General features: G+C 48.4%; 3 protein-coding genes across 6 annotated transcripts; 1 reads left to right on the top strand and 2 right to left on the bottom strand.

Annotated features, from left to right (window-relative positions):
• Positions 1-358: 358 nt before the first annotated feature.
• On the bottom strand, positions 359-21,039 carry LOC120682982 (U4/U6 small nuclear ribonucleoprotein Prp31 homolog). 2 transcript variants are annotated; one of them, XM_039964990.1, is made up of 9 exons: positions 20,908-21,039; positions 4,132-4,218; positions 3,955-4,017; positions 3,710-3,847; positions 2,469-3,361; positions 2,305-2,375; positions 2,092-2,194; positions 1,196-1,271; positions 451-765 (listed from the first exon to the last, which is right to left on the bottom strand). In XM_039964990.1, exons 2-9 carry the CDS (start codon positions 4,132-4,134, stop codon positions 655-657), a joined length of 1,458 nt encoding a protein of 485 aa, XP_039820924.1. In that variant the 5' UTR covers positions 4,135-4,218; positions 20,908-21,039; the 3' UTR covers positions 451-654. The 2 variants fall into 2 exon arrangements, with proteins under 2 accessions (XP_039820923.1, XP_039820924.1); XM_039964989.1 differs by lacking the exon at positions 20,908-21,039 and having other exon boundaries at positions 359-765; positions 4,132-4,605.
• Positions 13,192-13,740, top strand: LOC120681261. Its single transcript, XM_039962773.1, has one exon. The coding sequence runs from the start codon at positions 13,192-13,194 to the stop codon at positions 13,738-13,740; it is 549 nt and encodes a 182-aa protein (XP_039818707.1).
• Positions 16,191-21,691, bottom strand: LOC120682984 (U4/U6 small nuclear ribonucleoprotein Prp31 homolog). Of its 3 annotated transcripts, none has more exons than XM_039964993.1 (9): positions 21,674-21,691; positions 19,979-20,065; positions 19,802-19,864; positions 19,555-19,692; positions 18,321-19,213; positions 18,157-18,227; positions 17,943-18,045; positions 17,048-17,123; positions 16,191-16,615 (listed from the first exon to the last, which is right to left on the bottom strand). In XM_039964993.1, exons 2-9 carry the CDS (start codon positions 19,979-19,981, stop codon positions 16,505-16,507), a joined length of 1,458 nt encoding a protein of 485 aa, XP_039820927.1. In that variant the 5' UTR covers positions 19,982-20,065; positions 21,674-21,691; the 3' UTR covers positions 16,191-16,504. The 3 variants fall into 3 exon arrangements, with proteins under 3 accessions (XP_039820927.1, XP_039820926.1, XP_039820925.1); XM_039964991.1 differs by lacking the exon at positions 21,674-21,691 and adding an exon at positions 20,908-21,227 and having other exon boundaries at positions 16,192-16,615; XM_039964992.1 differs by lacking the exon at positions 21,674-21,691 and having other exon boundaries at positions 19,979-20,859.
• Between the last annotated feature and the right edge of the window lie 393 nt (positions 21,692-22,084).

The raw sequence follows: 22,084 nt of genomic DNA, 5'->3' as shown, positions 1-22,084 counted from the left end.
AGCTTATGCCTTTGTATAAGTGTGGACTGGTCCCGGTTCTTGAAATGTTCCCTTGGTGTTTTTGAGGGATTCTGGAAAGCTCGTATATTTGGCTGTTCGTAATTTTGAACCGATTGGATTTCATCTACCTTTCAATTGTCTAGACTAAGGGAGGCTGGAACGTCCTCTCCTGTTTGACGTTTGATGAGTATCGATCCCTATTATCGCACGTCGTTTGTTTTCCTCGGTACATCAGTGACTGCTAGCCAGATACGATTCAAATGTCTGCTTCAAATTTGCTATATAGATGCAAGATGCGTCGCATCAACCTAACGGATGCTCCACAGTTAACCTATCGAGTGTACAGTACAAACTGTGATAAAAAAATCATCGTTCGATTTGTCGTATGGGATTCACAAGAACTTTGTACGACACGTATCAACTCAACTAGCAATAGGTTGAACAGGCTAGTGGTTTGCAAACATCCCGGCTTGAAAAGGTGCCTGAAGCAAAACTAAACCGTCTTTCATAAAATCTCTGGATTTTGCTTCAATTGAAAAACAAGACTTGGTAAATTCACATGCTGGATTTTTGGATTTTTCAACAATGTCCCAACGATTTCAACTGCAGTGCAGATGAGATGAGATGAGATGGTTGCAACGGGGAAATCAGCTTCTATTGGGTCCTCCTGATCTTTGAAAATGTACCAGTCTCAGAAAAGTAGGTACTTTGAGTTCCACCACCAAGCGGGTTCCCTTGCGCCTGTGGATTTGACAACTCTATTCCCTGCGCAGGGGAAAATTAACATTAGACGTGAAAGCAGGGAGATTTCACGTACTTAATCTTCAAAATTAAACAGTTAGCTCCCAAATCTGTAAGATGTTGAATGCATCCCTAGAGTGGCCAAGCAATAAAGTACAAGGTGCTCTAACACAATCATGGTACATAATATATCCCACTAAACTACACAGCACCTGATCTTGAAGAGAGAAGGGGACCATCAAACATGTAAGGTAGTAGCATAGCGTAGAACTAGTTACATAACTAAACGATGAAGGGTTCATTAGATGCTTCAATGAACTGAATATGAGCTATCCAGCATTCCAGCAGGTAACCAAGATGGAAGACGAAAACTGTTTCACTACCCTTTACAGTGTCCCGAAACATATGCGGGTCAAACAGATCCACAACACAACTCAAGAAACAGGATTCTCACCTGAACTGGTGTAAATGCCAAACTAGATGTCAATCCTGAAGTTGCACCGCTGCTACCATAGCTCTTCTCCTTGAATCTGATGTCAGAAGGCAATATACAATCAAGTGAGGTTCAGCACAGGATACTGTGAAAGAAACATTTCAAATACAAGCAGATATTGTGCATAAAGTAACACATGTATGAGTACATGATAATTCTCCCTCTGTTTTTTTACAAGGCATATTTCATTTAGTTTTGAAGGCTTTGATCGATAAAAGCTCTTCATTCATCTGATACAAAATTATAATTGAAAAGTATTTTTTATTATAAATATAGTGGCATCAATTTTGTGTCATAAAAAATATGTATTAATAGAACAATTGTTGGCCAAAGGCTTGTCCTAACAAAACGAAACACACCTTGCCAGTTCAAACAGAGGGAGTAGTCCACACTAGGCTACTGGAATTGTTGTTTGTTACATAAAATGCATGCATTGTCTAACTTGAAAAAGATTTGTGTAAAGAACCACCTGACAATGAGGATGGGATGTGGCGATGCATTAAATTATCAAGAAAGCTTTGTGAATCAGAAAGAAAACTATAACAAGTAGAAATGTACAAAAGCTATACTTCTTACAGCATACCTTTATATAATTATTTATGAAAATATAGTAGCAAGGCACCTCATGCATCTTCATATATCTTAGAAAGGAGGATACCAGAATCCAGTGTTTTTGTAAATTTTCTCCATATGGACTTAATACAGAAGATCAGAAGGAACATTTTTGCATTGGATACCATCTCATTTAGGTGTTGTAGAATAGTGATGTGTTTATTGATATAATATAATACCATAAAATTTAAAAATAACAAATGGGAGCAAAATATCATAATCAATAAAGAACAAAGGTAACATACTTCTTGGCCACTTTAGCGGCAAGTTTGCTTTGTCCAGCTGAGACACGCAGCTTGCCACTTCCTGCCTGTCCGAGCATGCCATAACCTTCCCCCAAGCCATCACCTGATACAACAGCAAAATGTGATTATGTCAATCAGGTAGCTGTCGTCCAGTGTGAATGCTGAAATTATACGATAAATGACATAAACTACATGGTGTAAATGCTAACTGACCTAAAGAGCTCTCCTCTGGAATCCCAAATTGCATCCGGTTTGCAAGCTTCATCATATCAGTTTGCGCATATCTGCACAATCAAGTTTCACATATGAGAAAGAAACACTTGATTAAATTTAAAAGTATGCATGCTATTTCCACATGGAAGCTTAGAGCAGTTTACCTTTCTTTCATTTTACGAAGCCGACGACCCCCTCCCTTCCCTTTAGGTTCAGAGTCCGGAACGGGAAGTGGCTTTGGAAGCTTTGCAGGAGGCGGTTCTTGCCACTTCTCAATCTTCTTACGAATTTCTTCTAATAAGTTCCGTCCAGCTTTTCCAGTTGGATCACCTCTAATTGAATCAATCCTTGCTGCTAGAGTTGACTTTGCAGCAATAAGCTTGCAAGCACTAGTCCTCAGAGCTGGAGATGTGCTCTGAAATACTTCAGTTTGTTCAAGATAGCCAACTCGAAACTGAGATGTGGCAGTAGAAAATCCAGCAAGATTTTTCCTCTTTGCACCAAGTAACTGAACATTACAAGCAGGCATTTTTGCAAGTGCTCCCAGACCACCAGCAGTACCCATCAGTTTTGAGGCAACAGCACTGCCAACAATGGCAGAAAGGTTCGGTGCAATGTAACCCATTCTACTCTCTACAAAATCAAGCACTTTCTTCTTTGCGGCATCGAGCGTAAGGGCTCTGTCACAAGCTTCAACTGTTTTTTCCAAATTTTCCTCTGAAAGAGGCTTCCCACTTGTTGTTGATGCTGTCACTGAGACAACCATTATAATTGCAGAAGGTAAAAGCCCTTCCAGATCTACAAGTGTTAAGTCCATCTCATTTCCAATCTTTTTGACAACACGGGCATAATCAATCGGATGATGAACAAGGGACTCCAGTTCAGGAAACTTCAACCTATACTTGTCACTTATGAAATTATGGATTATGGTTATCTCATTCTCAATATCTACTGATAAAGCATTGCAGTCCACAATAAGCTGGGACTCTGGATCCTCCTCCAGGATGGAACCTTGATTGGAGAAGTCAGTGCCTTTCTGATGTGCATCTTCAACTTTCTACAAATAATAACGAAGATGTCTAGTGTCATACAGTGGATAATAAGACTTCTGCCACATACATACTTGGACATTGTAGGATCATTTTTTTTTATATAAACCATTGCACCATTAATCAAAGCTATTTATCAACACTCCAGACACATGCGTGAATGCTTGGACAGGATGCATGTTAAACAAGTTGTAAACAATGCTCTGGTGCAGAAGATTGTGCAACCTAATATATTGTCCATTTTCTATCGAACCATATTAATGCAGTATTTATGTTCGCAATGAAAATAAATCACAAACAAGATACATATAAAAAAGAAAGGCATGCTCGAGAAATTTGGGATGATTTTTACGCACTTGCATTATGTCATTATAGCGTTGCGTCTTCTGCAACTTTGAGACACTATCCAGATCATCGTAATTAAGAGACTCAAGGTCAGGCATATCATCATCACCGTCATCCTCCATACCAGCTGCCTCAGCATTGTCTTCTTCCTGAAAATTTTTACAATAGGTCAGCAAAACCTAAAAAAAACGCAATTGAAAACTCAGTTATGAAATAGAGATCAATTCATCTTCGGGAAAAATTGAAATCAACTCACAGGATAGCCTTCATTGTCTGACAGTTCATCAAGATCCGCTAGAAAAGAATCGGCAAGGCTCGCCTGTGAAGTGGTACCATACGAGATAAATAAAATGAATAACACTAAAACATAAGCTTGTGATTAAAAAGCCTGAATATTGCAGAAGATACTCAACAGGAGATAAAATGAACTCACCATGATTCTGGTGTAAGTTGTTCTAGCTGCAGCAAGAGCTCACGTAGCCTTTCACCCTTCTTTATTGATCGAATCGAGCAGCTCAACCTAATTTGTAACAGCAGGTTAAGGAGTGTCAGGTATTGTAATGAGGTACAATGGTACTAAAGTAGGAGTATTATGGAATGAACATGGGCTAATATGAAGGCTAGAACAAATGAATTAGCAGATAGAAGGGGATGGGGGGACGGCGGCTCGGTCTCTTAATGATGCACGGAGAGACCATGTGCTCGAACTCTGAACGGCGCAGGACAGCCACGGGACGAGCCGCAGGGTGAGATCCGGCCAGAGGAGGCGAAATATGGCCGGGGGGGAGGCGCAGATAGAGCCGCGCCCGACCGGCCCCGTCTCAACGCGTGCTCTCGTCCAGCGGCGAAGCCAGAGGGAGGGAGGAGAGGCGCTGCGCGGAGATGATGGCAGCGCGAGTGTAAGCGAATATAGCATGGAGATAATAGATGATTAGGGTGTAAAGTACGGACCCGGTACGGTAAGGTAAGGATGTCGCGGTATATGGTAACAACTCTGTCAGGAACTCTGTCAGGAGATCCTTGCCTATCCTAATCTACAGACATTCTAGGACACACCTACACAGGTGTGGCGCCCAGCCCGAATGGCTAGTAGCCTGGCTAACCAAGAGGCTCGTGGGCCAGCCTATACATGTCTCGCTAACACGCCCCGCAGTTTGATCATCTGCAACGCGAACGTTTAGACTGGACCTGAACTCCGTAACCACCAAAGACGGAAGTCTCTTGGTGAAGATGTCAGCGTACTGAGATGATGTAGGAACATGCATTACGCGGACATCACCAACAACAACACGCTTCCGCACGAAGTGAAGATCAATCTCAATGTGCTTGGTGCACTGATGTTGGACGGGATTGCTGGACATGTAGACGGCGTTGATGTTGTCGCAGTAGACCAATGAAGCGTGCTGAGGCGGGGCATGAAGCTCAAGGAGAACCTGACGCAGCCAGGTGGCTTCGGCAACACCGTTTGCCACAGCACGATACTCAGCTTTTGCACTGGATGTAGACACTGTGTTCTGCCTCTTCAACGACCAGTAGACCAAGTTGTCCCCGAGAAATACCGCATAACCCGATGTGGATTTGTGAGTATCTGGACAGCCTGCCCAGTCAGCATCAGAGTACACAGTCAGCTCGCTCTGTGAAGATGGCCGAAGAAGAAGCCCCAGGTGCAAAGTCCCCTTGATGTAGCGGAGGATACACTTGAGAGCAGCAAGGTGTGGCTCGCGCGGATCATACATGTGCAAGCAAATCTGCTGAACTGAGTAAGCGATATCCGGTCTAGTGAAGATGAGATACTGAAGTGCCCCTGCAAGGCTCTGGAACTCTGAAGCGTCCTGAACAGGTGGTCCGTCAGCCGCCAGTTTGGGTTTGGTGTCCACGGGAGTAGAGCACGGCTTACACTCGGTCATGCCAGCGCGCTCCAAGATATCCAGCATGTACTGCCGCTGAGAGAGAAGAAGACCCGGGCCACAGCGTCTGACATGCATCCCCAGAAAGTGGTGCAGCTCACCAAGGTCCTTCATGCTAAACTCCTGTTATAAGGCCTGAATAGTCTGCTGGAGAAGAGCTGATGAGGAAGCAGTGAGGACGATGTCATCCATGTAGAGGAGCAAATATATAGTGTCAGTGCCGCGGTGGTAGACAAACAGAGAGGTGTCTGACTTGGCCTCGACAAATCCCAAACTGAGTAGATAGGCTGCGAAGCGACTGTACCAAGCACGGGGAGCCTGCTTCAACCCATAGAGCGATCTGTTGAGCTGACAGACGTAGTCAGGATGAACAGTGTGCTCAAAACCAGCTGGTTGTCCATAGTAGACTGTCTCAGAGAGCGTGCCATGGAGGAAGGCGTTTCTCAGCGTAATGGGAACGGGTTCCCCATAACTCCGGACTCATGCGGGATTAAGAAGAATGGGCCCGCTGGCCACGTCAGCAGGCAACGTCAGACAGGGGCGGCCAAGGGACCCACCACGACGTCCACGCCCAGTAATGGCCGTCCACCCAGAGCGGGCTGGGCCAGGGCCTGGCCCAGCGCGCTGAATCCGGTGGGACGGTTCCTTCCCCTCGAAGACACCCGCCTGGTAAAAATATATTTTTACTAGGCGGTTACAGCGCCTCACCTCCGGGCTCTGTGTAGAGCCCGAGAGGCCGCGCGGCTTCCCCGAAAAAACATCATAATTACGGGGATGCCGCGCGCTCAGAAGATAACACAATAGGCGGCGGACAGCTTATCTCTGAGTTGCCCGTCCCATCGACTTGAAGATGGGCGGTGGCTAGGACTGTAACACCTCCGGTGTTTAGCACTTTTTAAACATGCCATTAACATCAAATGACACAGTAAACCCTATTTTGGTGATTACTTAAAAGCCGAGTTCCGTTTAAATACACCAAAAAGTCAACTCTCGCACCTTTGCTCAAACGAACTTTTGCCCAAAACAAAAGTTGTAGAGTTTGACAAGATAAACAACTTTCGTGTTCAAAGTTTTTCAAGTTACAACATGAAATTTGGAGTTAACCCCGAAAAACACGCGAGATCATTAAACTTGAATTCAAATTTTAAACTTCCAAATCATCGCTCAAATGAAGTTTTTCCTGAAAGGAAAGTTGTAGGAAATTTAATTTTGAACAACTTTCGTGTTCAAAATTTTTCGAGTTTCATTTGAAAATCTTGAGTTTGGACTAAGTCAAACGGTTGACCTTTATTTTCTCTCTCCACTCACTTTCTCTCTCCTTTCTCTCTCTCCCTCGCTGACCCTCCCCTCTCTGCGCGCGCAGGCACTTGAGCGCGCCGCGCGTGCCATCGCTGCACCGCTGCCGCGAGCCGCTGCGCCTGCTGCCGCCGCGCTGCCTCGTCGCGCCGCTGACGCCCCACCCCACTTGAGCGCGCACGCCGTCCTCGCTGCGCCCTGCTCGGCTTCGTGGCGCTCCACGACGCCGCCATCGCGACAACCGCGCACGCCGTCCTCGCTGCGCCCTGCTCGGCTTCGTGGCGCTCCACGACGCCGCCATCGCGACAACCGCGCACGTCGTGGTGCACCCCCGCGGCCGGCCTTCAAGACCATGCCAGCCGCTGCTGCCACCGCGCTGCGGTGCCCCGACCTCCTTCCTGCGCCACTGAGCTGGCCATCAATGCCGCTCGGCGAGTACGCCACCGCACGCCGCGCACGCGCCGACGTCGCTCTACTTCTACCCCCACTGCCGAGCTTTCCCCCTGCAGCCCTCTCCTCCCCAGTTTGCGTCGCCACCCCACGTTCCCGCTCCTCCCCTCTCCATTCCACCCCAAACCAAGCTCCCCCTCCGCTCCCCGCGCCCTGGAACGCCGCCGCCCACGCCATTGCCGCCGCCGAGCACCACCTCACCGCGGAGCCCCTTTCCCCGCCCCTCCTCGCCTCCAATGGACCCCCTAGATAGCTTCTACTCGCCTCCATGAAGCTCCCAGACCCGCTCGCCTCCGCCCCGGACCGCCGGAGCGCCGCCGCCCGCTACAGCCGCCGCCGCCGCTCCCTGTTCGCCGTGGCCGGCCCTCCACAAGCCACCCCGACCCCGATTCGACCCACCACGGGGTAGCTCTCGGTCCCCTCTCCCTTTTCCCCGCATCTCCCCCACCTCCAGCGAGCTCCCTCGCCGGGAAACGGGCCGCCGCCGCCTCCTCTGTCTCCTACCTCCGGCCAGGGACCCCGGCGTAGTTAGTTTTAGATTTCCAGTGGGTTTTGTGAAAGTTCCAGGGGCCCCTTTGCAAATCTGAGTTTTTGTTTTCTAGTTTTTTCAGTGAACTTGTAAAATCGATGTAAATTTGTAGAAAAATCGGAAAAATTCAAACTCAACTGTTCTGAGTTCCTTGTGACTAGATATACAACTTTTGTTACATGCACTTTTTCATTTGCTCAATAGTTTTTGCTCTAATTAAAATACAACGAAAATATACCTTTGGTTAGATCTCAAGTTACAAGCATGAGCTGTTAGCCATTTTTGGTCAGTGGGGTTACATGTTAGATGAATAGCCTTGTGTAAAAGTTTCGTAGACAGTTGGCATGCCTAGCTATCAGTTTATTTAAATCTTGATGTATGCCTATGATAGATAGTTTTATTTATCCAAGTTGTTATGATATGTTTCATACATTCAAACTTTTACAGTACTTGTATTTTAGTTCCCAGAGTCTACAGAAAAAGTTTGAGAATTTTTACTTAAGTCAATCTGGACCAAATGATTTATGGAGAGGATAGATACATTAAATCATTAAAAATATTTATGTACATGAAAAATTCTAATAATTTTTATAGGGGTTCAATTTGAGTATATAATTATGCTGGTAAAAGATGAAGCTCTAGAACTTGCTATAACAATCTGTAGAATTTAATTTTGATCCATGCAGAGGTGCATTGTACTATTTTTCATGCCCTGTACAATGCCTATTTAATTGTGAAAAATTTATGGAATATTCATATTTAGGTAGAAAACACCAAGTTAAAATTTCATTACCATTACTTGCATAGTTTGACCTGTAAAATTCATTTTTGTTTCTAGCAGTAGCTGTTTGTTTTATTTTTTCATGGTTAATAGGCTGCAGGAAATGGGCTGAAAATTTCACAGTAGGCAAGTTACTCAGATATGTACCTTGCATAAAAAATTCAAACCCAGAATCTCTATGTAACTTTAATTATGATAAGGACATGCTTAACCTAGTAATAAATGAGAAAAATCATTTCTTTTGATGCATAGGGAGAAAAGGTAAAATCCACCCTAGTTACTTTGTGAAGTCAGATATAATGATTATTACTCTATAACTGATTGCCCAAAATGATGTAACAGAATATTTTGCAAATCATCTTAAGTTGTGTTGGATTACAACTCTATAGTGAAGAATTGAATAAATCATTATCACTAAAGTAACTCACGCATATGCATTTCATATAGATTCGACTACTCTCCCAGACGGTACATACGAGCTGGTGCTGGAGTCCGAGAGTGAGCAGCGTGAAGCTCAAGTGAATCTAACTGAAGTCACTGAAGACCTGAACCAGAGTTCAGAAGAGCCCAAGGCTAGCTCCGCTCCGGAAGGCAAGCCCCGGAGCATGTCCTACCTATTTTAATTTATGCAACTATTCATATTCCTATTTATTTGTGCATTTAAGTTGCAGGAATTGATTGGAACCTTAGTTGCATGATCCTAGGTACCTATGCTTGAACACTAGTATGTGTAGGTCGCTAGTTGGCTATGCTAATGGTTCGGTAGAAGTCGAGTGATTTCCTGTCACTCGCGAGCTCATAGGAGTTGAATGCTTACTACACACTGCAATATAAGGTTTACGGGCGGGGTTGTTGTACTCGTGATACCCCGTCTGTTTAGCGAAAATGGATAAGGCCGCGGTGTGTGGTAGTGGTGGTTAAGCGTTTGAACGTACTAACCACATGCCGAGAATATGGTAATCGGTAAACTTAAGTACCTGATGGAACCGGCCGTGGAACATACTCCCCACTGTCTGGTCTATGGTCACGCACGGGTGCAGGGCACCCTAGGGCGGTGCGCCTGTTCCATGCCCGGGGAAAAAGGGGAAAAGTCGCGTGGGTGATTGCATTCCCCATGCGTGTGTTTAGGTCTGCCTGGCCAGGTTAACAAATTCGATTCGAATCGTCCGTCTCTCACGGATATTGAGACTGCTTAACCCTTTTGCCACATAGAGTAAGAAGTGGAACAATGATGATGAGAAATATGATTGAATGATGAAAAATAATTGTTTTTCACCATGCATGCTTTAGGGTAGATGCTAATGTAGAATGGTTAATCAAACTAGAACTTGAAAGCTAAAATTGGAAAATAAGGACTTACTCTTTATTGCTTTTCGGCAAAGACACACCCCTCAAGCCAAAAGCCTTGCATGTCTAGTTAGAGGGCTATTTATATCCTAGTCGGGTAAGCCTTACTGAGTATTAGTATACTCAGCCTTGCTTGTGGCTCCACTTTGTTTTCAGGTGATACTTTTGAAGATCAGATAGCTAGTTTGACTTGGCCGTGTGTTTTACCGCCTGATTGGTCGGTAGAGTGGGATACGACTCCGGCCAACGATGACAATGCCGAGTGATGTCATGTACGGGCTTCATCATGACATCATGTATCATCGTTTAGAACTCGTTTTATTTCCGCTGCAGTGAACTCTGAACTGCTTTCAATTCGAACTTCAATTACCTTTCAGAGATTTCAAAACTGGTTTGTAATAAGTAAGTAAAGACTCTGTAATGTAATGTATCTGTGAAATATTGTACTCTCTGGACTCACCTTCGTGTGGGTTGCATGTAAGCTTTGGGTTCGATCGAAGCTCAGGTGGATTCTTCGGGACTTTACCCGACAGCACTGCCGAATTTCTCCGCTTGAAGTGCGTGTTAGCCGGGATTATCTTTAAGATGATTGTTAGCGCACTTGAGCCGGATTAATTAGGGCGGTACTGCCACAGGGACCCACTCCCATTTACCACGCCCCGTCACGGTAAAGACCGGGGTCACCCCGTGCGGGGCCCCCGGATTGACTAGGGTCGCCCCGGACTAGGAGGGTCCGCCGAACGACCCCGAAAGCCACCACATGGCCGGGCTCACACCATCCCGGGCGCCCCCCGGAGACGCCCGGGAGCACGCAGAATGCCCCGGAACGCTACGGGATGAAAAGGGTCTGCCGGCCAGTGTCTGCGACCACCCCGGGGTCTCCCTGGGTAGCCCCGGACGACTCTGACAATGGTGGGACCCCAAGTGGCTACTGTGGTGGACCCGACAAGACTCCTGCCCGCCTGACAAGGGCAGTACAACCTGGATGACGGCGCCCTCCATACAAAGAGTGTGTTCACACTAGTTAGAGAGCAACAGAGAAGGTAGAAATAGTCTATAAATAGAAAGGTCCCAAGACATGTGAAGGGATTGATCTTTTCGGGACCCATCTAGTACACAGGTTCTGGGCTTGGACTTTCCACCTCAGGATCATCAAAGAACCAATCACCACATACACACAGAACGTCGGGTATTACGCCTCCGGGCGGCCTGAACCTATCTAAATCGACTGTCTTAAACTCGCTTCCTTAGGGGAAGATCTTGCACGGTTTGTACCCCTGGCCGAATCTCTAAACGGGGGTTACCAGTAATCCCTGCTAGCGGTACCGTGAGCTGACGCGCCAGGTAGGGGGTATAGCGCGTAAGATCACCTTTCTGTGAAGCTCGATCTCGTAAAAATCCATGGCAAACCGCTCTGACCGATCGGACGGCGAGAGCGGCAACGAACGAGCGCATCCCCGCCGCGGACTCTCCAGTGCTCCCCCACGTCTGGGGGCTGGGGGCTCGTCAACCACGATCACGCCCGTTCGCCGGCCGGTGTCGCGTGTCACTACGCCACCACGACTCGACACCCCTGGGACCGAGTCCGGCGGGACGACGGCAACCAACACCCGCGTCACCCACTTTCGTGTGGAGGCAGGAGGCCGGGCGACGCTTTGAGGGCGATCCTTGGCTCACAACCGACTCAGCCGCGTGAGCATTGCCCCTGGGGAAGCTCTCGTCGCGGCACGCGCTCTGCTCCGCCACCCTCCCTTGAGGGTGGGGGGCAGGCACCCCTAAGAGGGAATAGCTGGACGAGTTGGCCAGCCTGGTGCGGAAAGCCGCTCTAGGCCCTAAAGCGCAGAGTCCTAGCGTCCCGCGTGGGGTACTCACGGCGCGGCGTCAGCGATCGGCTACCAGCGCTGGAGGAACCCCCGATCTCCACTCTCACCTTAACACGGTGAGGGCTGGTGAAGACGCCCATACCGCCCTGGAGACGGCATGGAAGAGGAGGCGCCATGCCGCCGATGAGCAAGCGTCTTCTGCTGTGCCTACGGGCAACGGCACCACCTCCGACGACGACACCGGCCCGTACGGGGCTGGATGCCAGGCATTCACGACGAACTTGAGGCGGGTCAATTGGCCCACCAAGTTCCGGCCGGATCTGTCCGAAAAATACGACGGCACCATCGACCCAGAGGAATTCCTCCAGATCTACACCACGGCTATCCAGGCGGCTGTGGGAGGCCCCCAGGTCATGGCGAACTACTTCCATGTCGCCCTCCGAGGCACGGCCCGCTCGTGGCTGATGAATCTCCCGCCAGGATACGCCAGGTCCTGGGAGAGCTGTGCGAGCAGTTCGTCACCAACTTCTCCGGATCGTTCACGCCACCCGGGACGCGCGGCGATCTCCTCACCGTTCGGCAACGCAAGGGCGAGACGCTGCGACAGTATATCCAGTGTTTTAGGCAGGTACGCAACACCATCCCCCACATCTCACCGACCGCCGCCATCATGGCGTTCAGCGAAGGAGTCACCAACAAGTGGTTGGTAGGCAAGATGGAAACCCACAACATGGAAATTGTATCCGAGCTATTCGCTTTGGCGGACAAGTATGCTCGGGAGGCCGAGGCGCACGCCAAGGTCGAGCGCCGGGGCGCCCCGGAGGAGACTCCGGCGCATGACGGCCCCAAGCCCAACGCCAAGGCGAACAAGCGGAAAGCTGCTGCCATCCTGGCCATGGAAGGGCACCCAAGGCAGCCACCCAGGGGGAACCTCACGGGTGGCGACAGGAAGCCTGCCCCTCCCCGCCAGGACGGCGACAAATGGTGTGAGCTACACTCCACCGACCGGCACGACCTCACCGAATGCCGGCTCGTCAAGGACCTCACGGCCCGGGGCCAGCGGGGCCACGACGATCGTCAACACGACGACCGCGATGATCAGGACGACCGCGACCAAGCTGGCACATGCGGTGCTGGCTTGGGCTTCCAGGAGCCGCAACATGCGGTCGCCACCATCTTCGGCGGGGCAAGTGCGCCGCTGTCCCGGAGGAGGGCCAAGCTCCACTGGAGGGAGGTTTGCGCGGCGTCCCCGGCGCCTGGGGGCTCCCAACCTCTCAAGTGGCCGAGCACTCCCCTCACCTTCGACCGAAGCGACCACCCCTGAAACACGGCGGGCGTGGGCCTCCTCCCGGTCGTCGTGATGCCCACCATCTGCAACATCTGGGTCGGGAGGACCCTGATGGATGGCGGAGCAGGTCTGAATCTGCTGTCGCCAGAGGTGTTCCGCAGAATGCAGATCGGGGAACGCAAGCTCACCCCCTCTGCCCCTTTCTGTGGAGTGACCGACGGGAAGACTGTCCTGCTGGGGCAGATCGAGCTGCCCGTCACGTTCGGCGGGAGGGACAACTTCCGCACGGAGAACATCACGTTCGACGTGGTGCATTTCGACCTCCCCTACAACACCATACTTGGGCGCCTCGCGCTCGCCAAGTTCATGGTCGCGGTCCACTGCGCCTACAACACCCTCAAGCTCCCCGGTCCGACCGGGGTTATCTCCATCAAGGCCGACGTGAAGGGTTCGGTGCATTGTGTCGAGCGGCTCTACGAGGCGGTGGCGACCACATCCTCCGACAACGTGGAACACCCCGAGACGTTCGGCCCTCCGTCGACAAAGCCACGCCTATCTCCCGATGGCCATACCCCCATCAGGGAGAACACCCTAACAGGGGCAGAACCGGAGGGCAAATAGGAAGGCGCGCCTGTCACTTTCCTCCTGGGGGATAGCAACGAACCCACTCAGGATCCCTCTGACGTACCCAGGGTTCCCAGGAAGGTGATTGGGCCCAGTCTCGCCGCATGCCCAGGAGCACGGCTGGGTCAACCAAGGACCCGGCGCCGAGCCCCACAGGGGCGAAAATGCACCCACACACCCTTCGGGCTCAAGAACGCTGGCTCAACATACCAACGAGCCATGGGCGTCAACCTACAGAACTTCTAGTCCCGCAGTGCTACAATGCACGAGGAAGGGACCCGGCACCCGGCGCCCTCCTCAAGGGACCTGTCGGAAGTTTTCGATAATCTGCGCATCAACCAGTGACAGTGGCGCATTATGGCAACCCCCCCTCCCTCATCGGAAACCCGGCACTGCGCCAACTCCAAACATGCGAAGGGACGAACAAAACTCCCACCCACGTGGGAAAGAAAAATCTCCTTCCATGTATCGGACCAGCCCAGCGTGCCTATGCGGTACCGGCAAGGGTGAGGCGTGGGGCGCCTAATACCAGGAAAACAAAATCTCTGTAAGTTTGGTACTTAGACAGGGGAGAATCTTCACGCTCCGGCATAAGGGCCAAACAACCAGAGGTCACCTCGGGTAATTTGGCACGGGGGCTCCTTCCTACCTATATACCATTTCGCTTCATAAAGCATATTTGAAACTCCTTGCAAAATTCAAAACTCTCCACGTCCCGGTTCGTAGAACGCCCAGTATCATGAAAGAGGACTCTCCTGGTCGGGTAGGCACGCTGATCGCGGGGCTCACAGGCTCTTCCCCGGCCAACTCCGACTCCCTGCCTGGTCCCAGGACCTCGGGATCAGTTGCCCGCCGGGAACCCTACGCCCCCATCACCTCCTCGCGCTGGGAAGCTCCGGAGTAATGAAACATGCAAACCACCCCGGGACATGGATTCCTTATTCCTTTTAACAAATAAAGGCAAAAGGATATGAATAAAGTTTCTTCCACGAACAACAAAGGCCAGAAATCAGAGCAGGACGTAAGCCCGAAAGAGCAAGACTGTCATAGGAGGTCATCTGTAAGGGACACCGACCAATGATTGAAGGAAAAAGTTCTGCACCTAGGCATGAGGACCAAGCAACCCAGGGTCACTCCGGGAAGCTCGGCCTGGGGGCTCCCTCCTACCCCTCCTACCTAGGTACCACCTTGGTTCATCAGCTACAATAAACGTACTTTGAATTCCTTGCAAATTCAAAAACTTTAGCGTCTCGCCGTGTGGGACACCAAGCTTCATGAAAGAAGGATGTTCTCAGCCGAGTCGGCATGCTGGCTGCGGGGCTCACAGGCTCTTCCCGGCCAACTTCGACTCCTTGCTTGGTCTCCGGACCCCGGGATCAGTTGCCTGCCAGAAACCTACGCCCTCACCATCTCCTCGCGCTGAGAAACTCCGGATTAGTGAACAGGCAACTACCCCGGGACGCAAACGTTTTCCGGATTAACTACAGTAACAAGTGAAGTTTTCCACACACAAAAGGTCAAAACAGACCGGCATGAAGCTGCCGCAAAAAACTTCATGGTCCGTCGGGAGTACCACGCCACGGCCGGAGTGGGGCTACAGTGAGGCCAAGGTGGCCTCACCCACCGGACCGCGAGTAGAAGGGGCAGCGGGGCCAATCCGCTACCCCGGGGTGCAGGAAGAGATGAGAGCATATGCTCTCGCGCACCCCGGGCTAGCAGATTGGAGCAACTGCTGAAAGCAGTCGCCCCCGACGAAGGCGCTGCCGGAGGCTCTTGAGTCTTGACGACCTCCGCGCAGCCAACGAAGCGAGTGACACCCTCCCGCCGGGCGTCATTGGAGGAAATGGCGGCACTGGGGAGGATGAGAAAGGCTCCGAGCACCTCGTCTGAGCCAGCAGCATAAACTAGCCCAGCCCCAGTGCCAACACCAGCAGCAACAGCCAGCTCCATCATTCAGCTGGAGACCGCCAGCTGATGAGGAAGATGAGGATCCCTCGCTGGCCGACGGTGACCTCCAACGGATGGTGGCTGGTTGGGGACTAGCAGTCCCTGAGGAGGAAGACGTCAAGCCGGCGACGCGGTGGAGCAGCAGCTCCCTCATCTGGACGCGCTGCAGATCCCGGCGGCAGTAGGCAGCAAGCACAAATGCTCTGAGAAAGAGCACTCGCAGTCACTTCCTCCTCTTCCCGGGAAACAAGCCCCCCTTCGACCCCTCTCGAGTCAGAGGGGTGCTGCAAAGGGGAGCCTCCCGGGCTACTGCCGAGGAACTCGGAGGACCGAGGAACTCGGAGGACCGCCTCCTCCGCGCTTCGAGAGCGCCGTGGGTGCCCAGGCCCTCTAAATAAATTTATTTAAAAACTAGATTAAAAGATCTATCTAATGGTATTAATTATATATCATAAATATTAATATTTTTTATATAAAATTAATCAAAATAATTTCTCGAGAAGCGAAAACGACAGTTATTTATGGACGGAAGAAGTACAATACAAACTGGGATTCACAGGGACTATGTACGACACGTATCAACTCAACTAGCAATAGGTTGAACAGGCTAGTGGTTTGCAAACATCCCGGCTTGAAAAGGTGCCTGAAGCAAAACTAAGCCGTGTTTCATAAAATCTCTGGATTTTGCTTCAATTGAAAAACAAGACTTTGGTACATTCACATGCTGGATTTTTGGATTTTTCAACAATGTCCCAACGATTTCAACAACTGCAGTGCAGATGAGATGAGATGGTTGCAACGGGGAAATCAGCTTCTATTGGGTCCTCCGGATCTTTGAAAATGTACCGGTCTCAGAAAAGTAGGTACTTTGAGTTCCACCTCCAAGCGGGTTCCCTTGGGCCTGTGGATTTGACAACTCTATTCCCTGCGCAGGGGAAAATTAACATTAGACGTGAAAGCAGGGAGATTTCACGTACTTAATCTTCAAAATTAAACAGTTAGCTCCCAAATCTGTAAGATGTTGAATGCATCCCTAGAGTGGCCAAGCAATAAAGTACAAGGTGCTCTAACACAATCATGGTACATAATGTATCCCACTAAACTACACAGCACCTGATCTTGAAGAGAGAAGGGGACCATCAAACATGTAAGGTAGTAGCATAGCGTAGAACTAGTTACATAACTAAACGATGAAGGGTTCATTAGATGCTTCAATGAACTGAATATAAGAGCTATCCAGCATTCCAGCAGGTAACCAAGATGGAAGACCAAAACTGTTTCACTAGCCTTTTCAGTGTCCCGAAACATATGCGAGTCAAACAGATCCACAACACAACTCAAGAAACAGGATTCTCACCTGAACTGGTGTAAATGCCAAACTAGATGTCAATCCTGAAGTTGCACCGCTGCTACCATAGCTCTTCTCCTTGAATCTGATGTCAGAAGGCAATATACAATCAAGTGAGGTTGCAGCACAGGATACTGTGAAAGAAACATTTCAAATACAAGCAGATATTGTGCATAAAGTAACACATGTATGAGTACATGATAATTCTCCCTCTGTTTTTTTTACAAGGCATATTTCATTTAGTTTTGAAGGCTTTGATCGATAAAAGCTCTTCATTCATGTGATACAAAATTATAATTGAAAAGTATTTTTTAATATGAATATAGTGGCATCAATTTTATCATAAAAAATATGTATTAGTAGAACAATTGTTGGCCAAAGGCTTGTCCTAACAAAACGAAACACACCTTGCCAGTTCAAACAGAGGGAGTAGTCCCTACTAGGCTACTGGAATTGTTGTTTGTTACACAGAATGCATGCATTGTCTAACTTGAATAAAATTTGTGTAAAGAACCACCTGACAATGAGGATGGGATGTGGCGATGCATTAAATTATCAAGAAAGCTTTGTTAACAGAAAGAAAACTATAACAAATAGAAATGTACAAAAGCTATACTTCTTACAGTGTGCCTTTATATAATTATTTATGAAAATATAGTAGCAAGGCACCTCATGCATCTTCATATATCTTAGAAAGGAGGATACCAGAATCCAGTGTTTTTGTAAATTTTCTCCATATGGACTTAAAACAGAAGATCAGAAGGAACATTTTTGCATTGGATACCATCTCATTTAGGTGTTGTAGAATAGTGATGTGTTTATTGATATAATATAATACCATAAAATTTAAAAATAACAAATCGGTGCAAAATATCATAATCAATAAAGAACAAAGGTAACATACTTCTTCGCCACTTTAGCAGCAAGTTTGTTTTGTCCAGCTGAGACACGCAGCTTGCCACTTCCTGCCTGTCCGAGCATGCCATAACCTTCCCCCAAGCCATCACCTGATACAACAGCAAAATGTGATTATGTCAATCAGGTAGCTGTCGTTCAGGTGTGAATGCTGAAATTATACGATAAATGACATAAACTACATGGTGTAAATGCGAACTGACCTAAAGAGCTCTCCTCTGGAATCCCAAATTGCATCCGGTTTGCAAGCTTCATCATATCAGTTTGCGCATATCTGCACAATCAAGTTTCACATATGAGAAAGAAACACTTGATTAAATTTAAAAGTATGCATGCTATTTCCACATGGAAGCTTAGAGCAGTTTACCTTTCTTTCATTTTACGAAGCCGACGACCCCCTCTCTTCTTTTTAGGTTCAGAGTCCGGAACGGGAAGTGGCTTTGGAAGCTTTGCAGGAGGTGGTTCTTGCCACTTCTCAATCTTCTTACGAATTTCTTCTAATAAGTTCCGTCCAGCTTTTCCAGTTGGATCACCTCTAATTGAATCAATCCTTGCTGCTAGAGTTGACTTTGCAGCAATAAGCCTGCAAGCCCTAGTCCTCAGAGCTGGAGGTGTGCTCTGAAATACTTCAGTTTGTTCAAGATAGCCAACTCGAAACTGAGATGTGGCAGTAGAAAATCCAGCAAGATTTTTCCTCTTTGCACCAAGTAACTGAACATTACAAGCAGGCATTTTTGCAAGTGCTCCCAGACCACCAGCAGTACCCATCAGTTTTGAGGCAACAGCACTGCCAACAATGGCAGAAAGGTTCGGTGCAATGTAACCCATTCTACTCTCTACAAAATCAAGCACTTTCTTCTTTGCGGCATCGAGCGTAAGGGCTCTGTCACAAGCTTCAACTGTTTTTTTCAAATTTTCCTCAGAAAGAGGCTTTCCACTTGTTGTTGATGCTGTCACTGAGACAACCATTATAATTGCAGAAGGTAAAAGCCCTTCCAGATCTACAAGTGTTAAGTCCATCTCATTTCCAATCTTTTTGACAACACGGGCATAATCAATCGGATGATGAACGAGGGACTCCAGTTCAGGAAACTTCAACCTATACTTGTCACGTATGAAATTATGGATTATGATTATCTCATTCTCAATATCTACTGATAAAGCATTGCAGTCCACAATAAGCTGGTACTCTGGATCCTCCTCCAGGATGGAACCTTGATTGGAGAAGTCAGTGCTTTTCTGAAGTGCATCTTCAACTTTCTACAAATAATAACGAAGATGCCTAGTGTCATACAGTGGATAATAAGACTTCTGCCACATACATACTTGGACATTGTAGGATCTTTATACAAACCATTGCACCATTAATCAAAGCTATTTATCAACACTCCAGACACATGCGTGAATGCTTGGACAGGATGCATGTTAAACAAGTTGTAAACAATGCTCTGGTGCAGAAGATTGTGCAACCTAATATATTGTCCATTTTCTATCGAACCATATTAATGCAGTATTTATTTTCGCAATGAAAATAAATCACAAACAAGATACATATAAGAAAGAAAGGCATGCTCGAGAAATTGGGGATGATTTTTACGCACTTGCATTATGTCATTATAGCGTTGCGTCTTCTGCAACTTTGAGACACTATCCAGATCATCGTAATTAAGAGACTCAAGGTCAGGCATATCATCATCACCGTCATCCTCCATACCAGCTGCCTCAGCATTGTCTTCTTCCTGAAAATTTTTACAATAGGTCAGCAAAACCTAAAAAAAACGCAATTGAAAACTCAGTTACATGAAATAGAGATCAATTCATCTTTGAGAAAAATTGAAATCAACTCACAGGATAGCCTTCATTGTCTGACAGTTCATCAAGATCCGCTAGAAAAGAATCGGCAAGGCTCGCCTGTGAAGTGGTACCATACGAGATAAATAAAATGACTAACAATAAAACATAAGTTTGTGATTAAAAAGCCTGAATATTGCAGAAGATACTCAACAGGAGATAAAATGAACTCACCATGATTCTGGTGTAAGTTGTTCTAGCTGCAGCAAGAGCTCACGTAGCCTTTCACCCTTCTTTATTGATTGAATCGAGCAGCTCAACCTAATTTGTAACAGCAGGTTAAGGAGTGTCAGGTATTGTAATGAGGTACAAAGGTACTAAAGTAGGAGTATTGTGGAATGAACATGGGCTAATATGAAGGCTAGAACAAATGAATTAGCAGATAGCAGGGGATGGGGGGATGGCGGCTCGGTCTCTTAATGATGCACGGAGAGACCATGTGCTCAAACTCTGAACAGCGCAGGACAGCCACGGGACGAGCCGCAGGGTGAGATCCGGCCAGAGGAGGACGAAATATGGCCGGGGGAGAGGCGCAGATAGAGCCGCGCCCAACCGGCCCCGTCTCGATGCGCGCTCTCGTCCAGCGGCGAAGCCAGAGGGAGGGAGGGAGCAGAGGCGCTGCGCGGAGATGACGGCGGCGCGAGAAGTTAAGGGAACAGCGGCGCAGGGGCGGCGCGGGAGAGCTTGATCGGCTGGCGGGCCCAGGATTTAAGTTTTGGGTATTCGAAATTTTTGAAGGGTGAAAAATTTTTAGGCAGCCAAAGGTATATATTCATAGCATATAATTAATTATCAAAATTGCATCATTTACCATAATTTGAAATTGTCCGACACAGAGATAATAGATGTAATAAACGATCAACATATCCAAGTTGCAACATGTATAAATAGAGGATAAACTAGCAAAATGATAAGAAATCTTATAAATTTCAATCTACAGGTTAACTTTTGGATCCTTAATGCCTTGAAAATAAGAGATGATGTCCTGACCCTTAGCTTGCAAGAAGAATTCCCTTTCAATAAATGTGAACAAGCAACCATTCAACAATTGTCACAAAATAACAAGTAATTATCACTCATCAGTGCTCCATGTCCATACTAACCTCTATTTTTTCAGAATCGCAGAGGTGAGATCGCGAGAGAGGAAAAGGAAGAGTCGAACTGCCGAAGAGGAGGAAGACTGCCAAGCGCGGGTCCTGCTCCAACCGCTGTCGCACGCCGCTGCTGCCCGCTGCTACTTGCTAGGCCGCCACCGCGCCGCGTGCCGCCGCTGGCCCCGACCCGGCCGGCATGCCACTAGACCACCGCCGCTGCCCAGTTGAGCTGGCCGCTTGGCGCCTGGCCCCTGCCGCGCCGCCGCTAGCCGCTGACGCTAGGGTTAGCCTGTTAGCCGGCGTCAGGAGGAGAAGAGAACGGAGCAGGTCTGGTCGTGGTCGGATGGATGGGGAACGGGGAAAGGACTCGGGGTTGATGGGAGCTAGGGAGGGGGAGGAGTTGGGCCACAGTAACTGGGCCTGGAGCAGGTGGATATTGGGCCAATTGAGCCCAAGTTGCACAATGTAGTTGAAATGACTGTTTTGTGGTGGTATTTTTGTATTTTAGATACATACACATGTTATACACTATGTATATAATTTTTTTGCCAAAATTTTTTGGGTAATACCCATGAATACATATGGGGCCCGCCCCCTCCAGGTGCTCCAACGAGCCTCGGGCGCCAGCGAGCATGCGGGCGGCGCGGTCCCGAGCGACGGCGGCAAGCGAGCGAGGAAGAGGCTGGGCGGATTGGGTTCGATGCCAACGGGTGTGACCGCGCCCCGGGACGAACTCACTAGAGTAAGACAGCTAAGCGAGCTAGGGTTTACTTACCAACAACGGAAGAAGCCAGTCACGAGTTTTCGCTCCACCCTTGGCGTGACGCCTCTCCACGAGAGTAGGGGCAAGACGGAAGAACTCCTCCCGTCGCCGGCGGCGAGGGAGGGTTGGCGTCGGTGTCGAGAACGATGGGCGCACAGAAAAAAAAAATGCGAGGAGTGGAAACCACGAAATTTGGATTTCGGCGGAAATCAGAGCAGGCCCGTCCGCTTGCTGGGCTGGACCGGCCTTCCGGCCAGACCTTGAAAAGCCCAGGCAGAGCTCACTAAATTGTAGTAGGGGGAGTATTTTAGTTATCTTTAGGTTAATTTTTTAATAACCGAATAAAATTATCCCACTGCATATTTTTTGTTAAAAAATGGATCGCTCTTTTTACGAAACCACCCAGTGTTTTTTTGGAAAGTA

The sequence above is a fragment of the Panicum virgatum genome, chromosome 7N (genome assembly GCF_016808335.1).
Source record: "Panicum virgatum strain AP13 chromosome 7N, P.virgatum_v5, whole genome shotgun sequence".
NCBI lineage: Eukaryota > Viridiplantae > Streptophyta > Magnoliopsida > Poales > Poaceae > Panicum > Panicum virgatum.
The sequence above is the reverse complement of the archived record's forward strand: the minus strand, read 5'-3'. Positions and strand labels throughout refer to the sequence as shown.